General features: G+C 56.0%; 1 protein-coding gene across 1 annotated transcript; it reads right to left on the bottom strand.

Moving 5' to 3' along the window:
- Nucleotides 1-176: 176 nt before the first annotated feature.
- On the bottom strand, nt 177-19,194 carry PNMA8A (PNMA family member 8A). Its single transcript, XM_037515540.2, has 4 exons — nt 19,164-19,194; nt 16,619-16,797; nt 2,218-3,523; nt 177-1,842 (listed from the first exon to the last, which is right to left on the bottom strand). Exons 1-4 carry the CDS (start codon nt 19,192-19,194, stop codon nt 1,826-1,828), a joined length of 1,533 nt encoding a protein of 510 aa, XP_037371437.1. The 3' UTR covers nt 177-1,825.
- Between the last annotated feature and the right edge of the window lie 3,621 nt (nt 19,195-22,815).

Here is a 22,815-nt window from a genome sequence, read left to right on the forward strand (position 1 = left end):
TGAAAAATAAGTGAGTGTTTTTAGGTAATTCACATCACCAGTTACCTATTGTAGAAACTTCCAGAAACTCCAAGCTCTGTGAGAGAGCCCCTCACATAGGTGGAAGGCGACACAGCAGAGAGACCAGGCATCTAGCCCCCCAGAAACTGGACAATCCCCCTAGGACTGACAAAAGTTACCGTGGGGCTGGGAGCATGTGTGGTTTATCGGGACAACCCTTTTCTCAAGTTCCTCAAGCCACGCCATCTCGCCAACAAGAGAGACTAGACAGACACTTAACTTCAACTTTATTCTGTCACAGACATTTACATTTACTAACCGTGGGGCCACGTGTGAACATGGGGGGGCTCTGATGGACCTGAGTTCCACCCAGGAGCTGGGGCCCAGCGGGTTCTCCCCACCGGAGTCCCACGCGCTCCTGCTGTCTGCACATCCCCAGGGAAAACGCGAGGCCCACAGACCCAGACCAACAGCTCCTCTCTCCTGCATCCTCGGTTAGACTCGGCCAGGGTGTGGGAAGAAAATGCTGCACGAAATTCTTTTCCAAGGTGAATCGCTAACTTATCTAACAAGTGCTCACACTCTTTATCACAAACACTGCAGTAAGAGACCCTGAATCCATCGAGGGCTGAAAGGCTCTCTGGTAGACCATCATGACCGTGGGCAACACGGCCGAGAACCCTGACCAGCAAGGCCCGTGGTCTGGGGAGACGCCTTCAGGGAGAGTGAGGCCCACTCTGCAGAGATTTGCTCCTGGAGGCACCTGGCCTAGCTCTGCTCTGCACGCAGATGGTGAATCAACTGCCCCCAGATCTGGACAACAGCAAGTGTCCTCGGGACACAAGTGGACATGGGCCTGTCTCCTAAGTGACTGGTTTGGCTCACGAGACAGTCAGGGAGTCATCTGTCACAGGCTTTGTCCCCTAATACATGAAAAAATAGATTTGGGTGACATCTTTGGCCCCCCCCCCCAGAAAAATCTGGAAACTGCTCTGTTTAGGGGCAAAAATGAACAGTTTTCAAATCGTTATTTCCCTCTCTTGCTCTGTACCATGAGAGGTGATCTCCAGCCTCAAAGATGTTGAGTTTACAGCGATGGATGGAATTAGAGCCGGTAAACCAGGAAAGGCCAAGCACGTCATGACCAATCACACCGCAATTTCCTATTTATCCCAACCAGGAATCGAAGTGCCATTTTAATTAACAAAATCTCAAAACTCAGGAATAATGCAAGGTCTAAGTGGACTAATTTTCCAACCAATATGGACTCTTAGGGCCATACCATCCTCTGTTCGGATGACTGGAGGGTGGAAGTTAGAGCTTGGGAGGAACAATGCAGGCAGGTTGGCCTCAAAGATCTCAGCATAACTCACCCCAGGCTGCAGCACAGAGAAAGCAGAGGTGAGAAAACCTACGGTTCAAAACGCCTGGCCCTGCAGAGGCTGGTTGACCATCTGGAAGAGGTTGCAGAGAACCAGGGAGGGGGGACGCATGGCTGAACATGGATGACCATAACAGGGACCCTGCCCATGAGGAAAGGGGAATGTTCTAGAATTTTCCTAAACTGACTAATGACTTGCCAACCTCTGAAGGGGAGTCAAGAAGGAGGTGGAGAAGCAGGCCTGGCAGAGAAGGAAGCAGAGATGCCCCTGCCTCCCTGAATTCCTCCCACCCCAGATCTCACCGTCATCTGCCTCAGAGCCAGAGCTATCCAAACTGCCTCCTAAGAGTCCAAAGTCCTGGTTCATTCAGTGACAAAACTTGGTTCCCGACTTGGAACGTCTTCCTCGCTCTTCAACTCCTTAGATATGGCCGATCCCCCACATCAATGCTTTTTGGATGCTGTGGACAAATGAGGACAGCTCAAGAGAGGAAGGAAAGGTGCCACGGGGAAATTTTTTACTTCCTTGGAATCTCTGGGTCTCTTTTTCAGTCCCCCACCCATAAAACCCCACTCTTAAGAGTCACCCACCCTACAATGTAACCCCAGAAGTTTGTCACAGCCAATTCAGTGGGTCTACTTTACCTCCCCGTCCTCACACAGGCTCCTCCAATATCGGCCCTCAGAGGCTCCCAGGAGGGAGGTTGGGACCTTAACTACTGCGGGGTCTTCCTCACTGAGCCCTGCCCTTGGGCCCTGCCCCCACTGGCCTCTCCTGCAGGTCACCCCTCATCCACTGTGGACACAACCCAAATGACTTTGGTTGTCACTCTCACCTTTGGAGCCCTGAGACGAGCCTTCTGGCTTCGCCGTGTGACCCTGGGATGTCGAGGCTGTCGACTCAGGTGGTGGAGGGCTTCGCCAGGCCTCGTGAACGGAGCCGCCCCTTCTTGAACCGTGACTTTTCTTTGTAATCGCTGGCTTCTTCTTGGTTTCTTCTGAGTCGACAAGGACGTAGGACACAGGGCCTAAGCTCACCTTCTTTTTCTTCCTCAATGAGGCAGGGCTCTTGGCTGAGGGCCAGCCCATGGCCTTTTTCTTCGGTGGGCCCTCCTGAGCGCCATCTTGGGCTGACTCACAGGCAACTCCCGGGCTCTCAGCCTCTGACCGGGCATCCTGCGCAGGGTGGCTGGGAGCCTTCCAGGCACTTTTTGCCACGGGTTTCTTCAGAGCCGACTCCTCTTGCTTCATGCAGGGCTTTCTGCAGCTCCTGATGCATTCTGAGATCTCCACACTTTCCGCCTCATCAGCTTTAGGATCCCCCAAGGAGGCCGAGCTGCTAGAACGGTCATCTTTAGGTTTCTTCCAGGGCACTGCTTCCTGTTTGGGGGTATTTTTCTGCTTCTTTCTCCCGGGCCAAATGCTGGTGCCAGCTTTATGAACCAAAGGTTTGGGGGGATCACCTTCAGCTTCCAGGTTATCCAAGCTGTGAAGATTCTCCTTCCGGGCAGAGCCCTCCTCTTCAGAACGCCCTGGCTCCTTCTTGACCTTTACCGCTGCTGAGTTAGCAGAGGCTGCTAGTGCCTGGGCCTCAGCCGCCTGCTGGGCCTGAGCTTCCTCCTGGCTGTGGACCTCAGCAGCTGAGTAGAAGACCATTTGCACCACCGCCCCCAGGAGCATCCCCAAAGCATCTGCCCAGTTCTCTGGGCGCTGACTCTGGTTCCGGGGCAGTGGGGGTTGGTTAAGCTGAAGCAGGCGGACCACATCCTCCCAGGTGCGCCCCTCACACTCCAGGAACTCACTCAGATTTTTCAAAAACTCAGCATTCTGGGTGGGTTCTCTACAGACCACTCTCCAGACACCCCCCCTTCCTGGGAATTCCCGGGGTACAGTGCTCAGATTCACCCCCTCTCCGACCTCAACGAGGACAGCTTTAGCATTCTGTTGTCTCACAAAAAACTTGTTGAGCACGAGGTATGAGCCCAGGGGAGAGAGGACCCCATTCAAGGTCTCCTCAATTTCCTGTTGGCCACAGTCTACCGGGACGCCCGTGACCAGCAGGGACCTGTGGATGTCCCTATCCATCCCCCGGCACCAGTCCTCCAAGAGGTTCATCGTCATGGTCGCGGGCACCAGGTGGCTCTAAGCCCACGTCCAGAGAAGACTCAACGAGGTGGATGCGGGGTCGACAGCGCTTCCAAATTTCAATCCTGCAAGGGAAAGGGAGAGGGAAGTCAGACTGTTAGGGGGAAAGGATGTCCTAAAGCTAAGTCCATACAGGCTTTGTGGACTCCACCCCCACCCCAAGCCAAAGACACTGGGACCTCCAAATCCCGTCACCACCCAAGGGAAGGTGGCTGGGACCTGAGGGTGGGGCTAAGCAGCCAGGTTGGTATAAAGCCAGACACGTGGGCTTTGGAGGGGCCCCCCATTTTGGCTCTCCGCCAGCTCGCAGCATCCGGCCAGCTCTGAGAGTGCCTTTGGGTTTCCAGGTCGGCGGATCGGGTAGGACGCATTAATTTTCTCCCTGAGTTGTGCATTTTCCTTATTTCCTTTCCCTTGTAAATAAACCTTGTATTAACCTTTTGTGTGTGCCTGCAGTGGAGTATTCATAAGTCCCTTTTAAGCGCGCGGGTGAGGACCCACAGCCAGGAACCCGTTCAACATCGGGGCTGCCCTATAACAAGACTCCCTGGCAGGTCACAGGACCCCGCTGCCCGCTCCGCCGCGGGCCTCTCGCCCTCCCGAGCCCGCCGCCCCCAGCCCGCCCCGGGGGCTCACACGTGTCAGCAAAGCGGCGACACCGCCCTGGCAGCTCCTGGGGCCTGGCCCCGGCAGGGACGTGGCAGCCCGGCCTCCGACGGCTCAGCCCGGCCAAGGAGAGGCCGTCGGGGCGCGGCCGCTCGCTCAGCGCGGGCTCGGGGCTCCCCGGCGCGGCCTGGGCCGGGAAGCGGCGCCCGCCTCGCTGCGGCCCTGGCGCGTCACGCGGCGCCTCGCCTCGATCCCGGCAGCTGCGCGGAGCCGAGGCGGCGTCGCAGCGCGCGCCTGCGCACTCGCTCCCGCGCCGCCGCGCCGCGGTCTCCAAGGCAACCGACCGCCGCGGGCGAGCGCGTGGGCTGCGCCGTCGGTGGCGCTGCGGGTGTGCAGCTGCTCGCCCAGCGAGGGGCCTTCTTGTTCCTCGATTGCCCCTCAGGCCCAGGCTTTTCTGCTCAGTTTGCGCCTCAGTAACAGCCGGGAGCGGGTGGAACGCGCTGACTTCTGAGGCTGCTGACACCAGACTTCAGAGAGCTACGGGAATGAGCGCTGTCTTTCCCCGCCCCGCGCCAATCCCCGACCCTCTTAACAAAAGCCCTCTCAAGCAGCAACAATCCCCAGGTTCCAGAATCATCCAGAAACTTCTAGAAATTTCTGGTTTGTTCCCCTCCCCAGCCTCCTTCCCTAACTCCAGGCCTGAGGGTTAGTGGCCTCACTTTCCCTTGCTGGTGTCCTCAAATTGCTGCTCAGGGCAATAACTTTGTTAATAGCTGATTAACCAGGAGTCCTTTTGAGTTGCAGATTCCTGCCAGGTCCTCCTGAAACACCTTGCAATGCCACCCCCAACTCTGCAAACTTAGACAAGTAATGTGAACTCTTGGAGTTTCCACTTCTCAACAAGAGGAATTACCAATAAAAATCTTCCTGATACAGTCATTTGGAAGATTCAGGAAGCTCACACAGGAAAGGTATCGTGAAGTGTAACTTTGGACTGGGTGTTCAACCAAAACCTGCAGTGTGGATTCCATCTGGGAACTGGCCTTAGCAAGATCAAACAACTAAATCAAAAACCTGTCATACATCACAGAAAAAACAGGCTTCAGGGCCTCCCCGGTGGCGCAGCGGTTGAGCGCTGGGTTGCGAAGCTGCCCGCGGCCTCTGCAGCGCCAGTTCGATCCCCGGCTGCTCCCCGGCCACCGGGTGAGGGTCCCACATGGCGCGCAGACCTCTCCTGCCGCCCACTGCTCCCCTCAGCAGTGTACATCGGTTCTTCCGCCTGCTCTGCTCCCTGCTCTGGCTCTGGTGAATTCTCTCACCCTCCCGCGCTTCTGACTGTACCCAGTGCATGTATAAACAAAAAAACAAACAAACAAACAAATAAATAAAAACATGTCTCTATAAAAAAAAAATCTTTTTAAAAAAAAAAAAAGAAAAAACAGGCTTCAGCTGATTGAATGCGAAGGTACATGTTCCAATAGACAGTCACACAACAGCATAGATGGATCTTGCCACTGTAAGGTTAAGCAAAAGATACCAGACACACAGCAGCCTTTGCAGTATGATTCTGTGTGTGAGATGCAAAAAACAGGCAAAAGTAACCTACGCAGTTACAAGTCAGCAGGGTGGTTTCCTGTGCAATATCTAATGCCTTGAAGTGTGTGATTCTGCAGGGTTGGGAAAGCTGGTGAAGTTTCTGGTTCCTGGTGTTCCAGGTGTGTTCAGATGGTGAGAAATCCGCGAACTATGTGCCTGTGATGTGCACTTTTCTCTAAGTACCTACTGCAGCATCAGGCTTTACTTACTGTTTGGCTGATGGATGGGATGTGAAGTGCAAGAGAGATGAAGCAAGTGTGACGGCTAAGGGGAATGAGCAACTAAGAGGGTGATGCCCATATTTTCCTAAGGGGAAGGTTTGGTGGAGAACAGATTTGGGCAAGCAAGAGGGTAAGAATCAGAAGTTTGGTTTGGGCCATGTTGAGTTTGGGATGTGGTGCTGAGGGTCACTAGGCACACCCTGGGGCTCAGCACTTTGCTACAGCCACAGAAATCAGAAAGGCTATTATAGTCACAGTTATAGTTTTTTTTAAGATTTATTTATTTATTCATACAAGAGCTGGGTGCAGGCAGACTGACTGAAATCCACTGCTGAGGGGAGCAGCGGGCGAGACAGGAGAGGTCTGCTATGCCATGTGGGTCAGCTCTCTGGCTGGGGATTGAACTTGTGCTGTAGTGGGTGCAGATAGTTTTATAGTGCTGAGTTTTTAATCCCTGTGCCACCAGGGAGGCCCCATAATTACAGTTGCTAGCACAAAAGGATGCACATTAAAATCAGCAGAGGAGAAAGGTGCACAGGGCAGAGGCCAGGAGAGGCCAGGGGTGCGTGTCCCAGTGTTCTCTCCAGGGCAGGTGCTGAGACAGCACTGAACTCTCCCAGCAACGATGTGTGACAACCAAGAAGCTCACCTGCGCCTTACTAATATGGGAACACACGCAAATTCCCATCCCACCGGGGTCTTCTTAGGCTGGTTGAGTGACCAAAACAGCATCAGGGGGGCCTCCTCTGGTGGCAGAGCAGTTGAGTGCTGGGCTGCAAAGCTGCCCGCAGCTTCAGCAGCACCAGTTTGATCCCCAGCTGCCGGCGAGGGTCCCACAGGGTGCGCAGACCTCTCCTGCTGCCTGCTGCTCCCCTCAGCAATGTATTTCGTCAGTCTGTCTGTTCTGCTCCTCGCTCTGGCTCTGGTGAATTCTCTCACCCTCCCGCGCTTCTGACTGTACCCAGTGCTTGTATAAAAAAAAAATAAATCTTTAAAAAAGCAAACAAACAGCATCAGGGCCTCCCTGGCAGCCTAGGGGTTGAGTCTCAGTGCCATCATCGCTCTGGCCTTTGCTTAATCCTGGCCAGGGAGGTGACCCACATGGCACAGCAGACCTCTCCTGACTCGCCCGCTGCTCCCCTCAGCTGTGTATTTCAGTCAGTCTGCCTGTTCTGTTCCCCACTCTGTCTCCGGTGAATCCTCTCACACCCTGCACCTCTGGCCTTAACCCCAGTTCTTCCATGCAAAAAATATATATATATTGGAGAGAAATATTTTGTTTACATATCAAGGAATTTATAACTAGAATTATAAACGTACGGTTCTATGTCTAGAATGTGTATAAGCACTGACGTGTGTTAATGGAGTCAGCTCCCTGTCCCCTCTCCCGCCAAGGAGCCTGATTACCAGTGGATCTGAAAATAGTTTTGAAGTACCCTTGATAGGAGATGTCATAAGATTTCCTTGGCAACCCAGGGCGCTTTGGTTTCGGGACAACACTCCTGCAGGGTGGTTTCCATGACAACACAGCCCTGCTGCCCAGCCCTTCCAGCCACCTCTGGAAGGGTTTCGGGTCCCCTTTCCATCCTCTCCTTCTGTTTCACCTTTGGCTTCTTATTCTGTCTTCCTGTTATTTCCAAAGAGAACCCAGAGTGTCTGTAAATACCAAACACAGAGAAAGGGGGAGAGCTCTGGGTTCCCACCCAAAGTCCCCTCCCAAGTAAGTTGTGATAACCCACCAGGGCATTCTGTGATTCATCTGGCTTGTTCTCTCTGATTCTTGCTGTGACAGCAACATCTTGCTCCAGATTTCCTGCAGTTTGACTTTCCAAAGGAGCCCTCTCTGCTCCTCGACCCACAATTTCTCACTTCTACACCTCTCAACCTCCAGATTGCCCACCCTCAGCATCTGGTGTGAGATACTGCACATACGCTTCCCCATCTCAGAGAATCACTTAAAAACACATACACTGGGCCTCCCTGGTGGCACAGTGGTTAAGACAGGGAAACAATGAAACAATCGGCAGCCACTGCAGCACGAGTTTGATCCCTGGCCAGGGAGCTAACCCACATCTGCAGCAGACCTCTCCTGACTCCACCACTGCTCCCCTCAGCAGTGTATTTCAGTCAATCTGCCTGTTCTGTTCTCCAGTCTCTCCACTCTCATCCCCCACACCTCTGGCCTATACCCCTGTTCTTGTATGATTAAATAAATAAACCTTAAAAAAATACACTATTTTGGGGCCTCCCCGGTGGCACAGCTATTGAGCGCTGGGTTGCAAAGCTGCCCCCGGCCTCTGCAGTGCCAGTTCGATCCCCTGCTGCTCCCCGGCCACCAGAGGAGGGTCCCACATGGCGCGCAGACCTCTCCTGCCGCCCGCTGCTCCCCTCAGCAGTGTACTTCGGTCCCTCTGCCTGCTCTGCTCCCCGCTCTGGCTCTGGTGAATTCTCTCACCCTCCCGCGCTTCTGACTGTACCCAGTGCTTGCATAAATAAAATAAATAAATCTTTTTTAAAAATACACTATTTTATCTAAGATTTTTTCTTATTTATTTATGCATGTAAGAGCTGGGGTACAGGCCAGAGATATGGGGTGGGGAGGAGGGTGAGAGGACTCACCAGAGACAGAGTAGGGAACAGAACAGGCAGACTGACTGAAATACACTGCTGAGGGGAGCAGAGAGCCAGACAGGAGAGGTCTGCTGTGCCATGTGGATAGCTCCCTGGCCAGCCGGGGATCAAACCTGTGCTGCAGAGACTGGGGATTGCTTCACAGTGCGGTGCTTAACTCCTTGCACCACCAGGGAGGTGCCCTCCCTCCCCCACAAAAAATACACTATTTTAAAGCAGTGATGGGCCTCCATGGTGGCCTAGAGATAAAATCTCAACACTATCACCCCTATGGCCTGAGTTCGATCTCCGACCAGGGAGCTGACCCATATGGTGCAGCTGACCTCTCCTGTCTCGCCCGCTGCTCCCCTCAACAGTGTATTTCGGTAGATCCACCTATTTTGCTCCCCACTCTGTCTCTGGTGAATCCTCTCACCACCCCATACTTCTGGCCTGCACCCCAGCTCTTATGAACATAAATAAATAAAATAAACCTTTTTAAAAATAAATAAAAATAAAAGGCATTTAGGGGCCTCCCTGGTGATACAAGGGGTTAAGCACTATGAAGCAATCCGCAGCCTATGAGGTTAGCCGCAGCCTCTTTAGCATGAGTTTGATCCCCGGGCAGCCAGGGAGCAACCCACATGGCGCCCCAGACCTCTTCGGACTCGCCCACTGCTGCCCTCAGCAGTGTACTTGGGTCAGTCTGTCTGTTCTGTTCCCCACTCTGTCTCTGGTGGATCCTTTCACGCCCCGCATCTCTGGCCTGTACCCCAGTTCTTATATGCATAAATAAATAAATCTTAAAAAAATAAATAATAAATAATAAAAGGCATTTATAGAAAATTGGCTTTTCCCCCAGTGGGTGAGGGAAATCCACTGACTCACCACCAAACAAAATTCACTTTCATGCTTATAAACAAGGAGTATTCCCACAGCGCTGATGTTTACAACTCACAGATGCGTAAAGAGCTCAAGGACTCGGTGACTCCCTAGAATCGGAAAACCTGGGAAGGTGTCCCAGACACCCCCTAGTTTCCTAGCAGACACCTGTCATCTTTCTGGTATATTTCAAGCGCTTTTCTACAAAAACAGCAGAATATCTGGATTCACATCACATAGTAATATGTTTCATGCAACTTTATATTCTGTTTTCTATGTCCATTGGACCCTAGGACAACATGGGGGTGTGAACGGTAGGGAACCACTTATGCATCAGGAAGATCACTTATACACCCTGGAGGAATAACAAAAGATGACTTAATAGGCATGAACCCTTCCGAGCCAGGACCAGTAGCTGAGGAAGAAAACGCAGAAGCCACGTCCAGGAACAAATGCACAGTGGACCATGCAGCCAGTGGATAGCTGCTGTTGACCTTTACAACATGGGTGCCTGTGATCGGGGCACTGAAACTAAAGCAAACGGAGCAAGAAGCAACAATTCCACATAGAAACATTTCCAGAGAAATGAAAAAGCAAAAAGTCAGACAACAAGATAATGTATTTCTTTTTTTTTTATTATTTATACAAGCACTGGGTACAGTCAGAAGGGCAGGAGGGTGAGAGAATTCACCAGAGCCAGAGCGGGGAGCAGAGCAGGCAGAAGGACCGAAGTACACTGCTGAGGGGAGCAGCGGGCGGCAGGAGAGGTCTGCGCGCCATGTGGGACCCTCCCCGGTGGCCGGGGATCGAACCGGCGCTGCAGAGGCTGCGGGCAGCTCCGCAGCCCAGCGCTCAACCGCTGCGCCACCGGGGAGGCCCAAGGATAATGTATTTCTGAAAGTGACCCTGAGGTCGCCTGCCTCGCAGGCCTCTCCTTCCATTTCCTCTACCTCCTTCTCTGCCACCCCTGAAACATAAGACCCCCCCGCTTCTCTCCTCCTCCTCAGCCTGCTCAGCGTGAAGGGGGGCGGGGGAGACCTTCACGGTGATCCTCTTCCACTTAATGAACAGTAAATACAAAATGTGTTCACCGACGTTTTATCCGTAAGGCGTCTGGCCAGCAGCAGGCTATGAGTAGCCTATTTTGGGGGGACCCAAAAATACAGATTTTTAACTGCATGGGGGTTGGCACCCCTAAGCCTCAAGTTGTTTGAGGGTGAAGTGTGTGTCTCTCTCTCCTGGCTAAAATGTATTTCTGCCCAAGGGCCGTGGTCAGTAATGTGTGACCAGAAGCCAGAGCGTCATTGGCTACCCGCCTGTGGATGTTTCTGATTTTCTGCTATTTATTTATTTATTTATTTATTTATTTATTTATTTATTTATTTTTAGCAGAGCAGAGAGCTGCTGGCATGCGAACTGTAGAAGTCTGCCTCTGATGGGACTCCTCAACTTGTTTGAAATGATGCTTTTTAATAACCATGGCGTCCGACTTGCACATTTTCATTGCACAGAACAGGAATCTAAGACACAGCCTCAGGCTTCAATACCGCAGACCTGGCAACTCAGCCCTCCCGGGACCATTCCCAGCTCTTTCTCGCTCCCTCTCTGGAAATAACCAACAAAACCTCAGGATTAGGTGGAGGGAGAAGAGATGTGTTCTCATCATAGCTGGAGCCAGGGCTCCGGTTACAGCCGCAGCTGCTGGCCCTGAGTTTCCTCCCGCTGAAAAAGCCAGCAGCTGTCTCCTCTCTGCAGCCAGGGAGCTGCGTTCCAAGAGGCAGACGTGGCCAGGAAACCGAGAGGCCCCGGGTTCTTTCTCTTTGTTTGATTTGTTTTTCCTAAAAAACAGTCACTCAGCAAAATAATCCATATAGTCCGTAAGACTGCAAGAATCTAGACTTCAAAAACATTCAAAAATACGTGTTGAGAGACAGCTAGGTCGGTAATAGACATACTTACCTGAGAAAAGCAAAGAAGCACTCATCACAAAGCAGTTTCTTCTTTATCCTGTGATTAGCTGGACACAGGGGAGGTCTGATCATTTCTTCATGGGTGGGAGTAACAAGGAGTTTGCAATAGAATTAATTGTTAAACTGTATGTGTTTGGGGCACATTTTTGTACGCACATTGCACATTCCAACATTTAAAAAAACTGCTTTAATGGTCACACATTTGGGGAACTGCAGTGAAATAAATGTTATATTGACTTTCTAGAATGTTCCGTGGATGAGAATTTGACCCCAGGGATACCAGCACATATTTTTTAAAGACTCATCAACTAGATGCACAGAAGAGTCAGGTGGAGCTTCTCTTGTTTATGTCTGAAGATTGATCATACTTCTCCCTGGAACTGGAGAATGTTGTGTAAGTTTGGAATAGTCTTAACTGGGAACTAATTCCTGTTCCTTGTCTGAAGCCCTTTACCAAAGAAAAAAGAAAGAGAATGAACTATTTTCTTAAAAGAAAAAATAAAAACAGCGAGTTTTTGTCTTTCAACTCTAAGTGTATGTTTATTTTGACAAAAGTTATAAATACCTACTTAAAATTGGCAAGATGGGGCCTCCCCGGTGGCACAGCTGTTGAGCACTGGGTTGCGAAGCTGCCCGCAGCCTCTGCAGCGCCGGTTCGATCCCCGGCTGCTCCCTGGCCACCGGAGGAGGGTCCCACATGGCGCATAGACCTCCCCAGCCGCCCGCTGCTCCCCTCAGCAGTGTGTTTCATCAGTCTGCCTGTTCTGTTCCCCACTCTGGCTCTGGTGAGTTCTCTCACCCTCCCACGCTTCTGACTGTACCCAGTGCTTGTATAAATAAATAAAAATAAGGGCCTCCCCGGTGGCGCAGCGGTTGAGCGCTGGGTTGCGAAGCTGCGCGCGGCCTCTGCGGCGCCGGTTCGATCCCCGGCTGCTCCCCGGCCACCAGAGGAGGGTCCCACATGGCGCGCAGACCTCTCCTGCCGCCCGCTGCTCCCCTCAGCAGTGTACTTCGGTCCTTCTGCCTGCTCTGCTCCCCGCTCTGGCTCTGGTGAATTCTCTCGCCCTCCCGCGCTTCTGACTATACCCAGTGCATGTATAAACAAAACAAACAAACAAACCAGCAAACAAATAAATAAAGCATGCCTCTATAAAAAATAAAAAAATAAATAAATAAATAAAAATAAATCTTTAAAAATAAATAAATAAAATTGGCAAGATGGTGGAAGAACTGGGAAATCAAATTTCACCCACAGAGTGAAGAGTCTCTGCTGCCATTGCTTAAGATGGGAGATCATGTCCTCCTGCGTGTCTGGAAGATCTCATGTGGTAGGAACAAAATTCATCTATACTTAATAAGCCCTCAATGCAAATAGGGATTTGGAGGACCTTAGGATGGAGGAAGCATCCGAATGAGGAACATCCAGAGGACTCAGCAGATTTTATTCCAACCGAAGTAAGGTTTATGCAGGCATCGGCTGTCCTCCGGGGCCACCCACACACACCGGAAGATTTCGAGCTTGGAGGTGGAAGGGGAAAATGAATCATTTGCACTTGTCTTTTTTTTTTTTTTCCTGGCTAGCGTCAACCTTTCCATCCACACACTCCACTGAGCTGACTTAGTTCCCTTGTTTTCCCCCAGTGCCATTTGCATACATTCTGTATCTGACTATCAAGTCTGCGTGTGTGTGCAAATCAAACTACGGGAGCTCTCACCTCACACCTGTCAGAAGGGCTGGGGAGGATGGAGAAGAGGCGCTCTGGGCACGGCGGGGAGTGGGAACAGTGTAGTCACGTTTGGAAGGGGCTGGAGGCTTCTCATTCCCACAGGCCACTTCTCCGCACCCGTTGAGGCATGCAAAACCATCGCCCTGAGTGGGGCCTCCCCAGTGGCGCAGCGGTTGAACGCTGGGTTGTGAAGCTGCCCGCAGCCTCTGCAGGGCAGGTTCGATCCCCGGAGGAGGTTCCCGCATGGCGTGCAGACCTCTCCTGCCGCCCGCTGCTCCCCTCAGCAGTGTACCTCGGCCCTTCTGCCTGCCTTGCTCCCCGCTCTGGCTCTGGTGATTCTGACTATACCCAGTGCTTGTATAAATAAATAAACAAACAAATAAATAAATAAATCTTAAAAACCACAAAAACCATCGCCTTCAAGAATCATCCTCTCCACAGGGTTTCTTGTGACATTATTTACAATTCCTAAGACATGGAAGCAGCCTAAGTGCTGACTGGTGGAGGACTGGATGGAAAAGATGAGGGCCAGACACAGAAGACGCAGGTACCCCCTAGTTACAAGGCAAGATGACATTTCGCCATGTGCAGCTGAGTGGGAGGAATTTGAGAGGATTTGGTGGATGGAGTCAGCTAGAAAAGTGAAGACAGATAATGGATAATGGATGACTCCACACACAGGAGTGAGATCAGGAAATCAAAGCTGATGAAATGACAAAATAGTAGACATGATGATCAAACTGCAGGTATCAACAGTGAAGAGGGTGGGGATGGGAGGCAGGATGAGAAGGGATGATGGGGTATTTTGCTTTTGGTTTTTTTGTCTTTTTCTCCAAATTAAAAAAAAAAAATTAATGTATGTATGGTGACCATAGAAAAATCCAGGCAAATCTAGAAAAGTCCCCAGCACAGACTCAACTAACATTTTCCTGAAGAACATTTGCATCTTCGAGGTAGAATATTGCCTTTGATTCAAAGAACTGGGAAACCTCTAAAGTAACCGCAACTATATAGTAATTATAACATGACAACCAAAACAACAGCCCCAGGCTGTTAGCCTACCTCTCAGGTAACAGCTCCCCTGACAGTTTCCAGAAGTCAAATGTGTGTGCCGAAAAAGGCAAAAGGGACAGAGCAGGAGCCCAATATGGTGAAGAGAAAGTCTGAGGAAGAGCAAAGTCTCCTGGATTTTGCTCAACTTGCCCTGTGACCTTAGCAAGTGCCTCCCCATCTGGCCTCAGCTTCTTGCCTATGACACAGGAAGATTGGAGCAGAAATGGCTGTCAATCCTGCCCACTCACTAGCGCCCGTGGAGAGCCGGTAAAATGACTGATGCCTGTGCCCCACCCTACCCTGACAGCTTTTAGACTCTCTGGGGGTGTGGCCAGGGCATCCCGATTTTTTAAAAGTTCCCCAGGGCATTCCAATGAGTAACAAAGGTTGAGAACCACTGTCTTGGCCTTGGGCTCTGCTCCCTCTTTCAGGTGGTCCCCTCCTTCCCCAGCAGTGTAGGGGTCCCATCCCTGAATGTAGCCCCTGGGGTTGTGGTTTCAGGCACAACAGGCTTTTCAGGGAGGAAGCCCCAGAACGAGTTTTGACTCCAAACAGCCTTCATCTGGACTGGCCCAGCAGTCTCTCACCATCACCGACTTAGAAAACAGCAAAACACAAGGAGGGGAGAGACAGCACTCCACCATAGAGGGGACTTCCTGGGCCCCCACCCCAAGCCCCAGGTGGTGTTTCAGGAACAGAGGAAACTTGGGGGCACAGTGTGAGCAGGGACAGGAATGGGCGGCCCGGCTCACCCCTGCACTGACACTGACACTGTGTGACCTTGGGCTGCTTGCTTCACCTCTCTGGGCCTCCACTTACTCACGCGTGCTGGGTCCTAACAGAACTTTCCTCCCAGGATGGCTGAGAGGATTGAAGGCCATTTGTGCTCAAACCAGCCCCAGGAGACGGCTTCTCCTCTCCTTCCTGGCCCATGTCAGCGGTGGCCAAGACTTTAGAGACATCTCAGCCCTGTCTGGGCCCCCAGATGCCCTGGAAGCTTTGAAGCACTCCCTGGCCAGCCCGTGCTCTGGGGAGTGTCAGTGACAGGTCTGCCCAGGGCACCCCTATTCCTACAGCTTCCCAGATGAATTCAGTGTGTCCCCCTCCCTCCCGGGCAGTGAGAGCTGCTACCAGAGCTCGTGGAGGAAAAGAGACCCCACAGGGCCTCCCTGGTGGCGCAGGCGGTTGAGCACCACACTGTGAAGCTGTCCGCAGCCTCTGTAGCGCAGGTTCCATCCCGGCCAGCAGGCGAGAATCCCACAAGGCAAATCAGACCTCTCTTGTCTCGCCTGCTGCTCCCCTCAGCAGTGCATTTCGTCAGTGCCTGTTCTGTTCCCCGCTCTGTCTCTGGTGAATCCTCTCACCCTCCCGCGCATCTGACCGGTACCCCAGTTCTTGTATAAATAAATAAATCTTAAAAAAAAAAAAGAGAGACCCCATAGCAGGGCTTCTCAAACTGGTTGTGCATTACAATCACCTGGAAGGCCCTTTAAACCACAGATTGCTGGGCCGTGTCCCCAGAATTGCTGATTCTGTAGGTCTGGGGTGAGCCTGAGGCCGCTGACCTACAGGAAGGTCCACAGCCGGAGGGTCAGCGGCGGGGAGGTCTGTGCCAGGGCCGGGAGGGTGCACCAGCGGCCCCAGAGCGCCCCCTGGTGGAAGTGCGGGCGCACCACAGCGCAATTCCTTAGGCCGATTTTAACCAGGGGTCTTGGAGCGCCACCTAGTGGGTGAATGGACGTGGCCGTTTGCGAGAATTGACGCCTCGGTTACCTCGATGTGCTGGGGTCGGAGACTTGTGGGCAGCATTTAAGGAATCCAGTGGAGAGGAAGGAGTGTCCTATTCTGCTCCCGGAACCCCGATTTCTAGAGCCGGGAGGTTCCAGGATCTTGTCTTCTCGCCGGGAATCTCGGCGGCGCCCTGATCTCTAAGCCCAAGGGCTGGGACAGCCCAGGCTCGGCTGCAGCTTGGGGGCACGCTCGCTGCCAGCCCGCCCGCCGGAACCCCCACCCCAACCCCAGCGACCTCTGCACGACCGTTTCACATCCGACATTCTAAACTCCAGTTACTTGCAAATCCAAATAACAGCGAACGCCCCGAAAGCCGGGGGCTTGTTCCGGTGACAGGCACCGAGCGGGCAGGGGGGGCCCGTAGTTCCTCGGGAATAAGCCTCCATCAGCACGGCCCTGGCGCGGGCGTTTGCAGGGGCCGGTCCCTCCCCCCGAAGAGCGCGTCCCCAGGGGTCCAGCCGCTTCGCCCGCGGTCCCGCCTCCCGCTCTCCCCAGTTCCCGCCCGCGCGCTAACCTGGTGCTGAGAGGACCCGCGGGTCCTCTTTATGGGCGCTCGGCGGGGTCTTGGGACCTCTGCTCCCGCGGCTCCCACGGCTCACTCGCGCCAGGGGGTTAGACTCCCGGCCCCTTCCTCACCGGGCGCAGCAGGAGGAACCCTCGCTCTTCCCCGAATCCACGACCCGACGTCGGCTGTGCGCCCTGAGGCCCCGCAGGCAGCCCGGTAGCCGCCTCTGGGGGTGGGGCCAGGAGCCCGCAAGCGAGGTGGGAGTGGGGACCCTTGCGTTTGGGTGCGGGGCCGCGCCTCGTGGCAAAGGCTGGGGAAGGCAGGCACAGCGCAGGTCTCCTTGGGAGCGGGGGTTGGGCACGAGCGCGGTGCCGGGGGGAGGTGGGTGCCGGGGGAGGTGGGTGCTGGGTGCCGGTGGGCGCTAGGGCGGATTTGAATGGGGCAGTTGGCTGAAAGTCAGAGCAGGGTCGGGCGTATCTCGGGAGCTGGAAGGGGATAGGGGGGCAGGCTGGGCCGGGGGAGGTCGAGTTGGATGGGCACTAGTAGAAGGGCTGAGGAATGGGGCAGACAGTGCCCAGGAGGTGGGTTCCGGGCACCGATTAGAGGAGAGAGCTGGGAACCCAGAAATGACAGCTAATTGGACCAGGAAAGTGGGTCTGATGGCAGCGACCTGGGATGATGTGCGATTGAGCCTGTCAAGATGTGATGGGGGGTCCAGCAGAGGTTTTAGCTGGGGGAGGCTGCGGCGCAGGGGGGCCAGCCGAAGCTAAGGCCTGGCGGAGAAAAGGCAGGAGGCTGAGTGGGGTTAGGGCCGCAGGGACCCCGGGAGGGACTCCGGTTGTTCACGTTGCTGCAGTGACACTGAGGCCTGGGGACTGGGAGGCTAGGAGCAGCGGGGCCCACCTGCGCCGGGGGAGGGGCCAGCTACGGTGGAGGTGAGAAGCGGGTGCGCGCACCCTGAAGCAATAAAGGACGCTGGGTATGCAGCAGTGACCGGGCAGTTCCATAGTGCTCGGGCACCGCCAGGCATCATGGGTGAGGCAGCTAGTGACCAAGCTCGGCCACTCCCCTCCCCCACTGCCCAGACCACAGACACCAGAGATGCTTAGTTCACTTTACTGAAGGATCCAGGTGACATGGGGAAAGGGGTATCTACACCTCCTAGTGGGGGGGGGAGGGGGAGGGCTTGTACCACACCCCCATGGCAGCTGCCCAGGACCAGACCCCCAAGGCTAGCAGTGCTAGCAAGGAGGGGGCTGCGTCCCAGCCCGCCGACCTGTTCTCGGGTGAGGTCGTCCTGTCCAGGGTGGTGCTGCGGCCTGGAGGGGCCACCTCTGAGCCACCAGCAGCAGAACCCGCATCTGCTTCTACACCTAGTGACCAGAGGTGGGTTAGGACAGCCCAAGGGGGCTGTGAGGGGTCCCCAAGGGCTGGCCACCTCCTGGGGACAGGAATGCAGAGACAGGTACACATAGGACAAGAGGACTTGGGGGGTGTCCAGTGGGGCTGCCGGGACTTGCCCCACTCCCCTTCACCCTGTGGTGGTGGCCACTGCTCCCCTCCTTCCCCAGAAGCGCCCCGCCCCCTGGGGTTTCCCTTTCTGGCATCATACCTTAGGGAGGCCGGTTGAGCCTCCAGTCAGCTGCGCACGGACGCCCCAGCGCCGCCATCGCGTCCAGGCGATCACCCGCGGAAGGGCTGGGGAAGGCGGTCCTGGCCAGAAGCGAGGGCCTGACACCTTCAGAGCCAGAATACCCCACTGGTTCTGCCCTGCCCCGGGCCGTTCACCCGAGTGCTAAGGAGGGATGGGGGCACCCTGCGCCAAGCCGCCCGCTATGACCCCCGACACCAACACTGCGCCCCCCCGGGGTCGCTTTTGTGTTTCCCTCCATTTCGGTCGCGACCCCGTCCGGGCGCAGCGGGGAATCGCCTCTGCAACAGGAGCGAGTAGCGGGCGGGAGGTTGGGGCAGCGCTCTGCGCCTCGCGGGCTCTGGGCTCCCCTAGCGACACTTGGGGGGCAGCCTCCGGCCCCGCCGAGGCTTCTTCCCACGCGCCGATCTGGAGCCGGCGGGCGGCTGCGCCCTGGTCTCGCCGACCTCGGCGTGGGCACCAGCGGCCGCCCAGGTCCTCTTTTTCTTGCCTCGCGCTCGGGCTGTTCGAGCCCCTGAGGGCGCGGGGCCCCGAGCGCCGCCGGCCGGACCCTGTGCGCGCCCGCTTGGCCCGCGGCCTCCTGCACGCCGGGTCCTGGGACGCCGACTCCTCGCTCTCCGCGGCCTCAGACGCCTCTTGGGATTCTCCTTCCTACGCCCCCTCCTCCGACTCCTCCGACTCCAAGTTCTCCCGCGCAGCGGGCAGCGCCATCACCTCCCCCAGGTGCCCCCGGCGTATTTGCACTTCCCGCCCCCCCCCCCGGGCGTTTCCCTTCTCCTCCGCCACCACGCCTGCCACGGCCGGGCGGCCAGGCGCGCCACTAGCCCCAGCAGCCCCTCCAGGTTCCCCCAGAGGCCCCCTCCGCGTCCTCGTCCTCCACCCGGCCTCGGAGGAGGCCACGCTGCGCCCTCCTCCCTTGGGGACGGCCTCCGGCTCAGCCAAGGTGGAAAAGCATTCCAGAAGGTTCCCGCGTCCTTGGCCTTCCTCAGGACCATGGCGCCCACCTCCCCACCTGCCGCCTCCACCTTCGCGCGTGCCCGAGGCGCCCTCGGCCATGACGGACGCGAGCTGGGGGCGGTCGTCCCGCCTGTCGTTCCTGTGCTCCAGCCCAGCGCCTGGATCACAGAAGCCATTTTCAACGTCTCCTCCGGGCGGCGGGGTCGGGGGGCTCCGTATAAGCCACGATGGCCCCAGACTCGGGGTTGTCCATCTCTTTCCCCAGGTCCCGCTCTCCTGCGACTCGCTCTCGGGAGCGCCGCGGTCCTGGGCTGCTCGCCCCGGCCTCCCTCGCCGCCAGCAGGGCCGCTGATTCGGGGAGGCCGCTCCGCGCGTCTTCGAGGTTCAGGCCGACGGACTCCGCCCCGGGCGGCTCTTTCTCCAGCTCCTCTTTCTTGGCTTTGTCCGTCCCCGTCACCAGGGCCAAGAACTCGCGGGGCCCGTCGCGGGCCCCCACTTCGCTCTGGAGGCCCCACTTCTTCACGAGCTCCCCGGCCGCGGCCCGCAGCGTGGCGGGCAGCGCGCTCTGCTCGGCGTCCCCGCCCCGGCCTCACGGGCCACGGCCCGGATCACGACGCCCAGGCTCCCGTCGGAAGAGCCCCCGGCCTCCTGCCGCGCCGCGGCCGCCCTCCTCGGCCCCGTTTCTTACCCTCCAGGGCCAGCAGGTTGCCTCTGGCCCTGTTGCTGCCACCCCGGCGGCCCCTCCTGGCCACCTGCCCCTGGGCCTGGGCCTCCCAAGGGGGGGGGGGCGTGTCCCCAGGGGTCCCGGCCTCAGCGCCTGCCGGGCCGGGGCCGTCCGTCCAGCAGCAAGCGCCCCATCCGCCGCAGCACTTTCCAGTCCTCGCGCGCTCCCGGCACAGGACCCTCCGGACGCCGTCCTCCGCCGGATCTCCCTGGGGTGGCGGCGTGTCGATGTCTCCACAAACTCCACCAGGGCGGCCGGGCCGCGCCCTGGCTCCCAGCGCTGGTGTTCCGGAGCCTGCACGTGCCGAGGGGCCGCAAGGCCGGCCGCAGGACGGCTTCCATGGCCGCAGGCTCCTGACCCTCGGGGAGGCCAGTGACCAGCAGGGCCCCGTGCGCGTCCACCTCCAGCCCCCTGCACCCGTCCCGCAGAAGGCTCCCGGTCGTGGCCCGCCGCCGGAGCCCCTGGCCAATCGCTGGGCACGGGGAACCCCGAGACGGGCGTGGGTTGTCGGGCCCGGTGCCAAAGCCAGCCAGGGACGGCGGCGCGGGGCTCAGAGTTCAGGTTCAGGTGAATGGGGCCCGGCTGGCATCGCGGGGCTCCTGCTGCCGCGGGCCGGCTGACGCAGCGGCCTCTGGCGGGGCCTCCCCCGGCCGGCCTGCAATCCGCAGCAGGGTACGTGTCCGCTCGCGGGGCAGGCCAGGGATGCCGCCCGCCCGGCCGCTCTGGTCTCGGTCCCGCACAGAGGTCTGAGGGACGCGGCCCCCGAGCCAGGTGCAGGGAGGGCGGCGCGGCGCGCACCTGGAGCGGCCCGGGTCCGGACGTGGGGGCCGCGGCTGGCGGGGCTCGGGCGCCCAGAGCAGGCGCGCGCGCGGCGCTCGAACCCCAGCGGTTCCGCTGCGACGCCGAGGCCCCTCCCGGCGCCTGCGCACGCGCGCTGGTCCCGCCTCCCAGCCGGGCCCGGTATCCATGGCAACCGCGGCGGCCGCGGCAGCGCTGGTAGGGGGGTCTGGGGCTCCCGGAATCCGCTCTTAAAGGACCCCCATGCAGGGATGAGCGCAAAAAAGGCGAAAATCACAGGGGCCGTGACACCAGGGAGACCCGCCCTCATTCGCCCGGGGCCGTGGAAGAGAACCTGCCTGCCCCAGAGCTGGGCTGGGGAATGATCCTCCGAGATCATACCATGACTTATAAGAATGTTACATAAGCAAATGACTCTCCACCCCAGACAATTAACCGACATTTATGGACTGTCTTTTTTTTTTTTTAATGACAAGTGACTTATTTTATTTTTTTTAAAGATTTATTTATTTAGGGGCCTCCCTGGTGGCGCAGCGGTTGAGCGCTGGGTTGCGAAGCTGCCCACGGCCTCTGCGGCGCCGGTTCGATCCCCGGCTGCTCCCCGGCCACCGGAGGAGGATCCCACATGGTGCGCAGACCTCTCCTGCCGCCCACTGCTCCCCTCAGCAGTGTACTTCGGTCCTTCTGCCTGCTCTGCTCCCCACTCTGGCTCTGGTGAATTCTCTCACCCTCCAGCACTTCTGACTGTACCCAGTGCATGTATAAACAAACAAACAAATAAAATAAATAAATAAATAAAACATGCCTCTATTAAAAAAAAAAAAAGAATTAAAAAAGATTTATTTATTTATACAAGCACTGGGTATAGTCAGAAGCGTGGGAGGGTGAGAGAATTCACCAGGGCCAGAACAGGGAGCAGAACAGAGTGACGAAGTACACTGCTGAGGGGAGCAGCGGGCGGCAGGAGAGGTCTGCGCGCCATGTGGGACCCTCCTCCGGTGGCCGGGGAGCAGCCGGGGATCGAACCAGCGCTGCAGAGACTGCCGGCAGCTTCGCAACCCAGCGCTCAACCGCTGCACCACCGGGGAGGGAGGCCCTATGGACTGTCTTTTACTGGCTAAAACTCTGTGCCTAATTCTTTCCTACTTAGATTCGAAGATGGCCCGTTGGATGATTTGATTAATCAATGTGCGTCCCTCACCCGTTCCTCTGTAAGCTAAACGAGGGCAGGGACGACGTCAGCCTGGTGTACTGGTGGAGGGACAGCAGGCAGTGCATTAAGCACATAGTTAGCACTCAAAACGTTGAATGAATGTTGGGGGGTACAGAGGAAAAGGCAGATGTAGGGTGATTCAAGAAGATAATTTCATACTCTTCAACCTATTCGGGTCCTGGAAGCCTGAAGAGTGCCACGAAAGAAAGATAAACAAGAGCTAAAAGACTTCATGCTTCTCTTGCTCTCTTCCTAATGGAGGAAGAGTTCATTGCGTGGTTCCCATGGCAACTGGACCTGCCACCAAACCAAATGCTTACTCACCCCCCACCCCCACTCCAGCTCTTCTTTTTTTTTTTAAGATTTATTTTTCATTTATGCAGTAGCTGGGGTACAGGCCAGAGGCATAGGAGGGTGAGAGGATTCACCAGAGACAGAGCAGGGAACATAACAGGCAGATTGACTGAAATACACTGCTGAGGGGCACAGCAGGCATGACAGGAGAGGTCTGCCACTCCATGTGGGAATCTCCCCTGCTAGCCGGGAATTGAACCCGAGCTGCAGAGGCTGCAAACAGCTTCACAGCGCTGCACTCAACCCGCTGTGCCACTGAGAAGGCCCTCCAGCTGTTCTTTCATGGCTTTTCTCTTTTCCTTTCCAGATCTCCAACTAGATCTCTCTAGATCTTCTAGAAGTCCTTCTTCTCTCCAGAACAGCTTTATCCAACAGACACAAAGCGGACCCCAAACCGGGGCCACATGGATGAGGTGAAATTGCTTGTGGTAAAATGGGTTCTTAGATGGCATGTATTCCAGAATGTGCAAGGTGCCATCATCTTCACACGGCACCAATATGATCTGGTTATTAATGGGATGTGGTATGTTCTCTTTTTCATGAGTCCCTTAGGAGCTGACCCATTTCAAGGCCTTAGTGACCACAGAATGGACACTGGGAATGTGTTCCGAGGAACTCACTAGGGGGGTGT

This window comes from Talpa occidentalis, unplaced genomic scaffold, assembly GCF_014898055.3.
Source record: "Talpa occidentalis isolate TD23 unplaced genomic scaffold, MPIMG_talOcc4v2.1 talOcc4.17, whole genome shotgun sequence".
In the NCBI taxonomy this organism is placed as follows: Eukaryota; Metazoa; Chordata; class Mammalia; order Eulipotyphla; family Talpidae; genus Talpa; species Talpa occidentalis.

Coding starts and splice junctions, on each gene's coding strand:
- PNMA8A (XM_037515540.2), bottom strand. CDS start 19,194: ATGGCCGAGGGCGCCTCGGGCACGCGCGAAG. Junction 16,798..19,163: donor CGCCTCGGGCACGCGCGAAG/GTGGAGGCGGCA, acceptor TGCCTTCCCCAG/CCTTTGCCACGAGGCGCGGC. Junction 3,524..16,618: donor GGTTCCTCCTGCTGCGCCCG/GTGAGGAAGGGG, acceptor ACGTGGGCTTAG/AGCCACCTGGTGCCCGCGAC.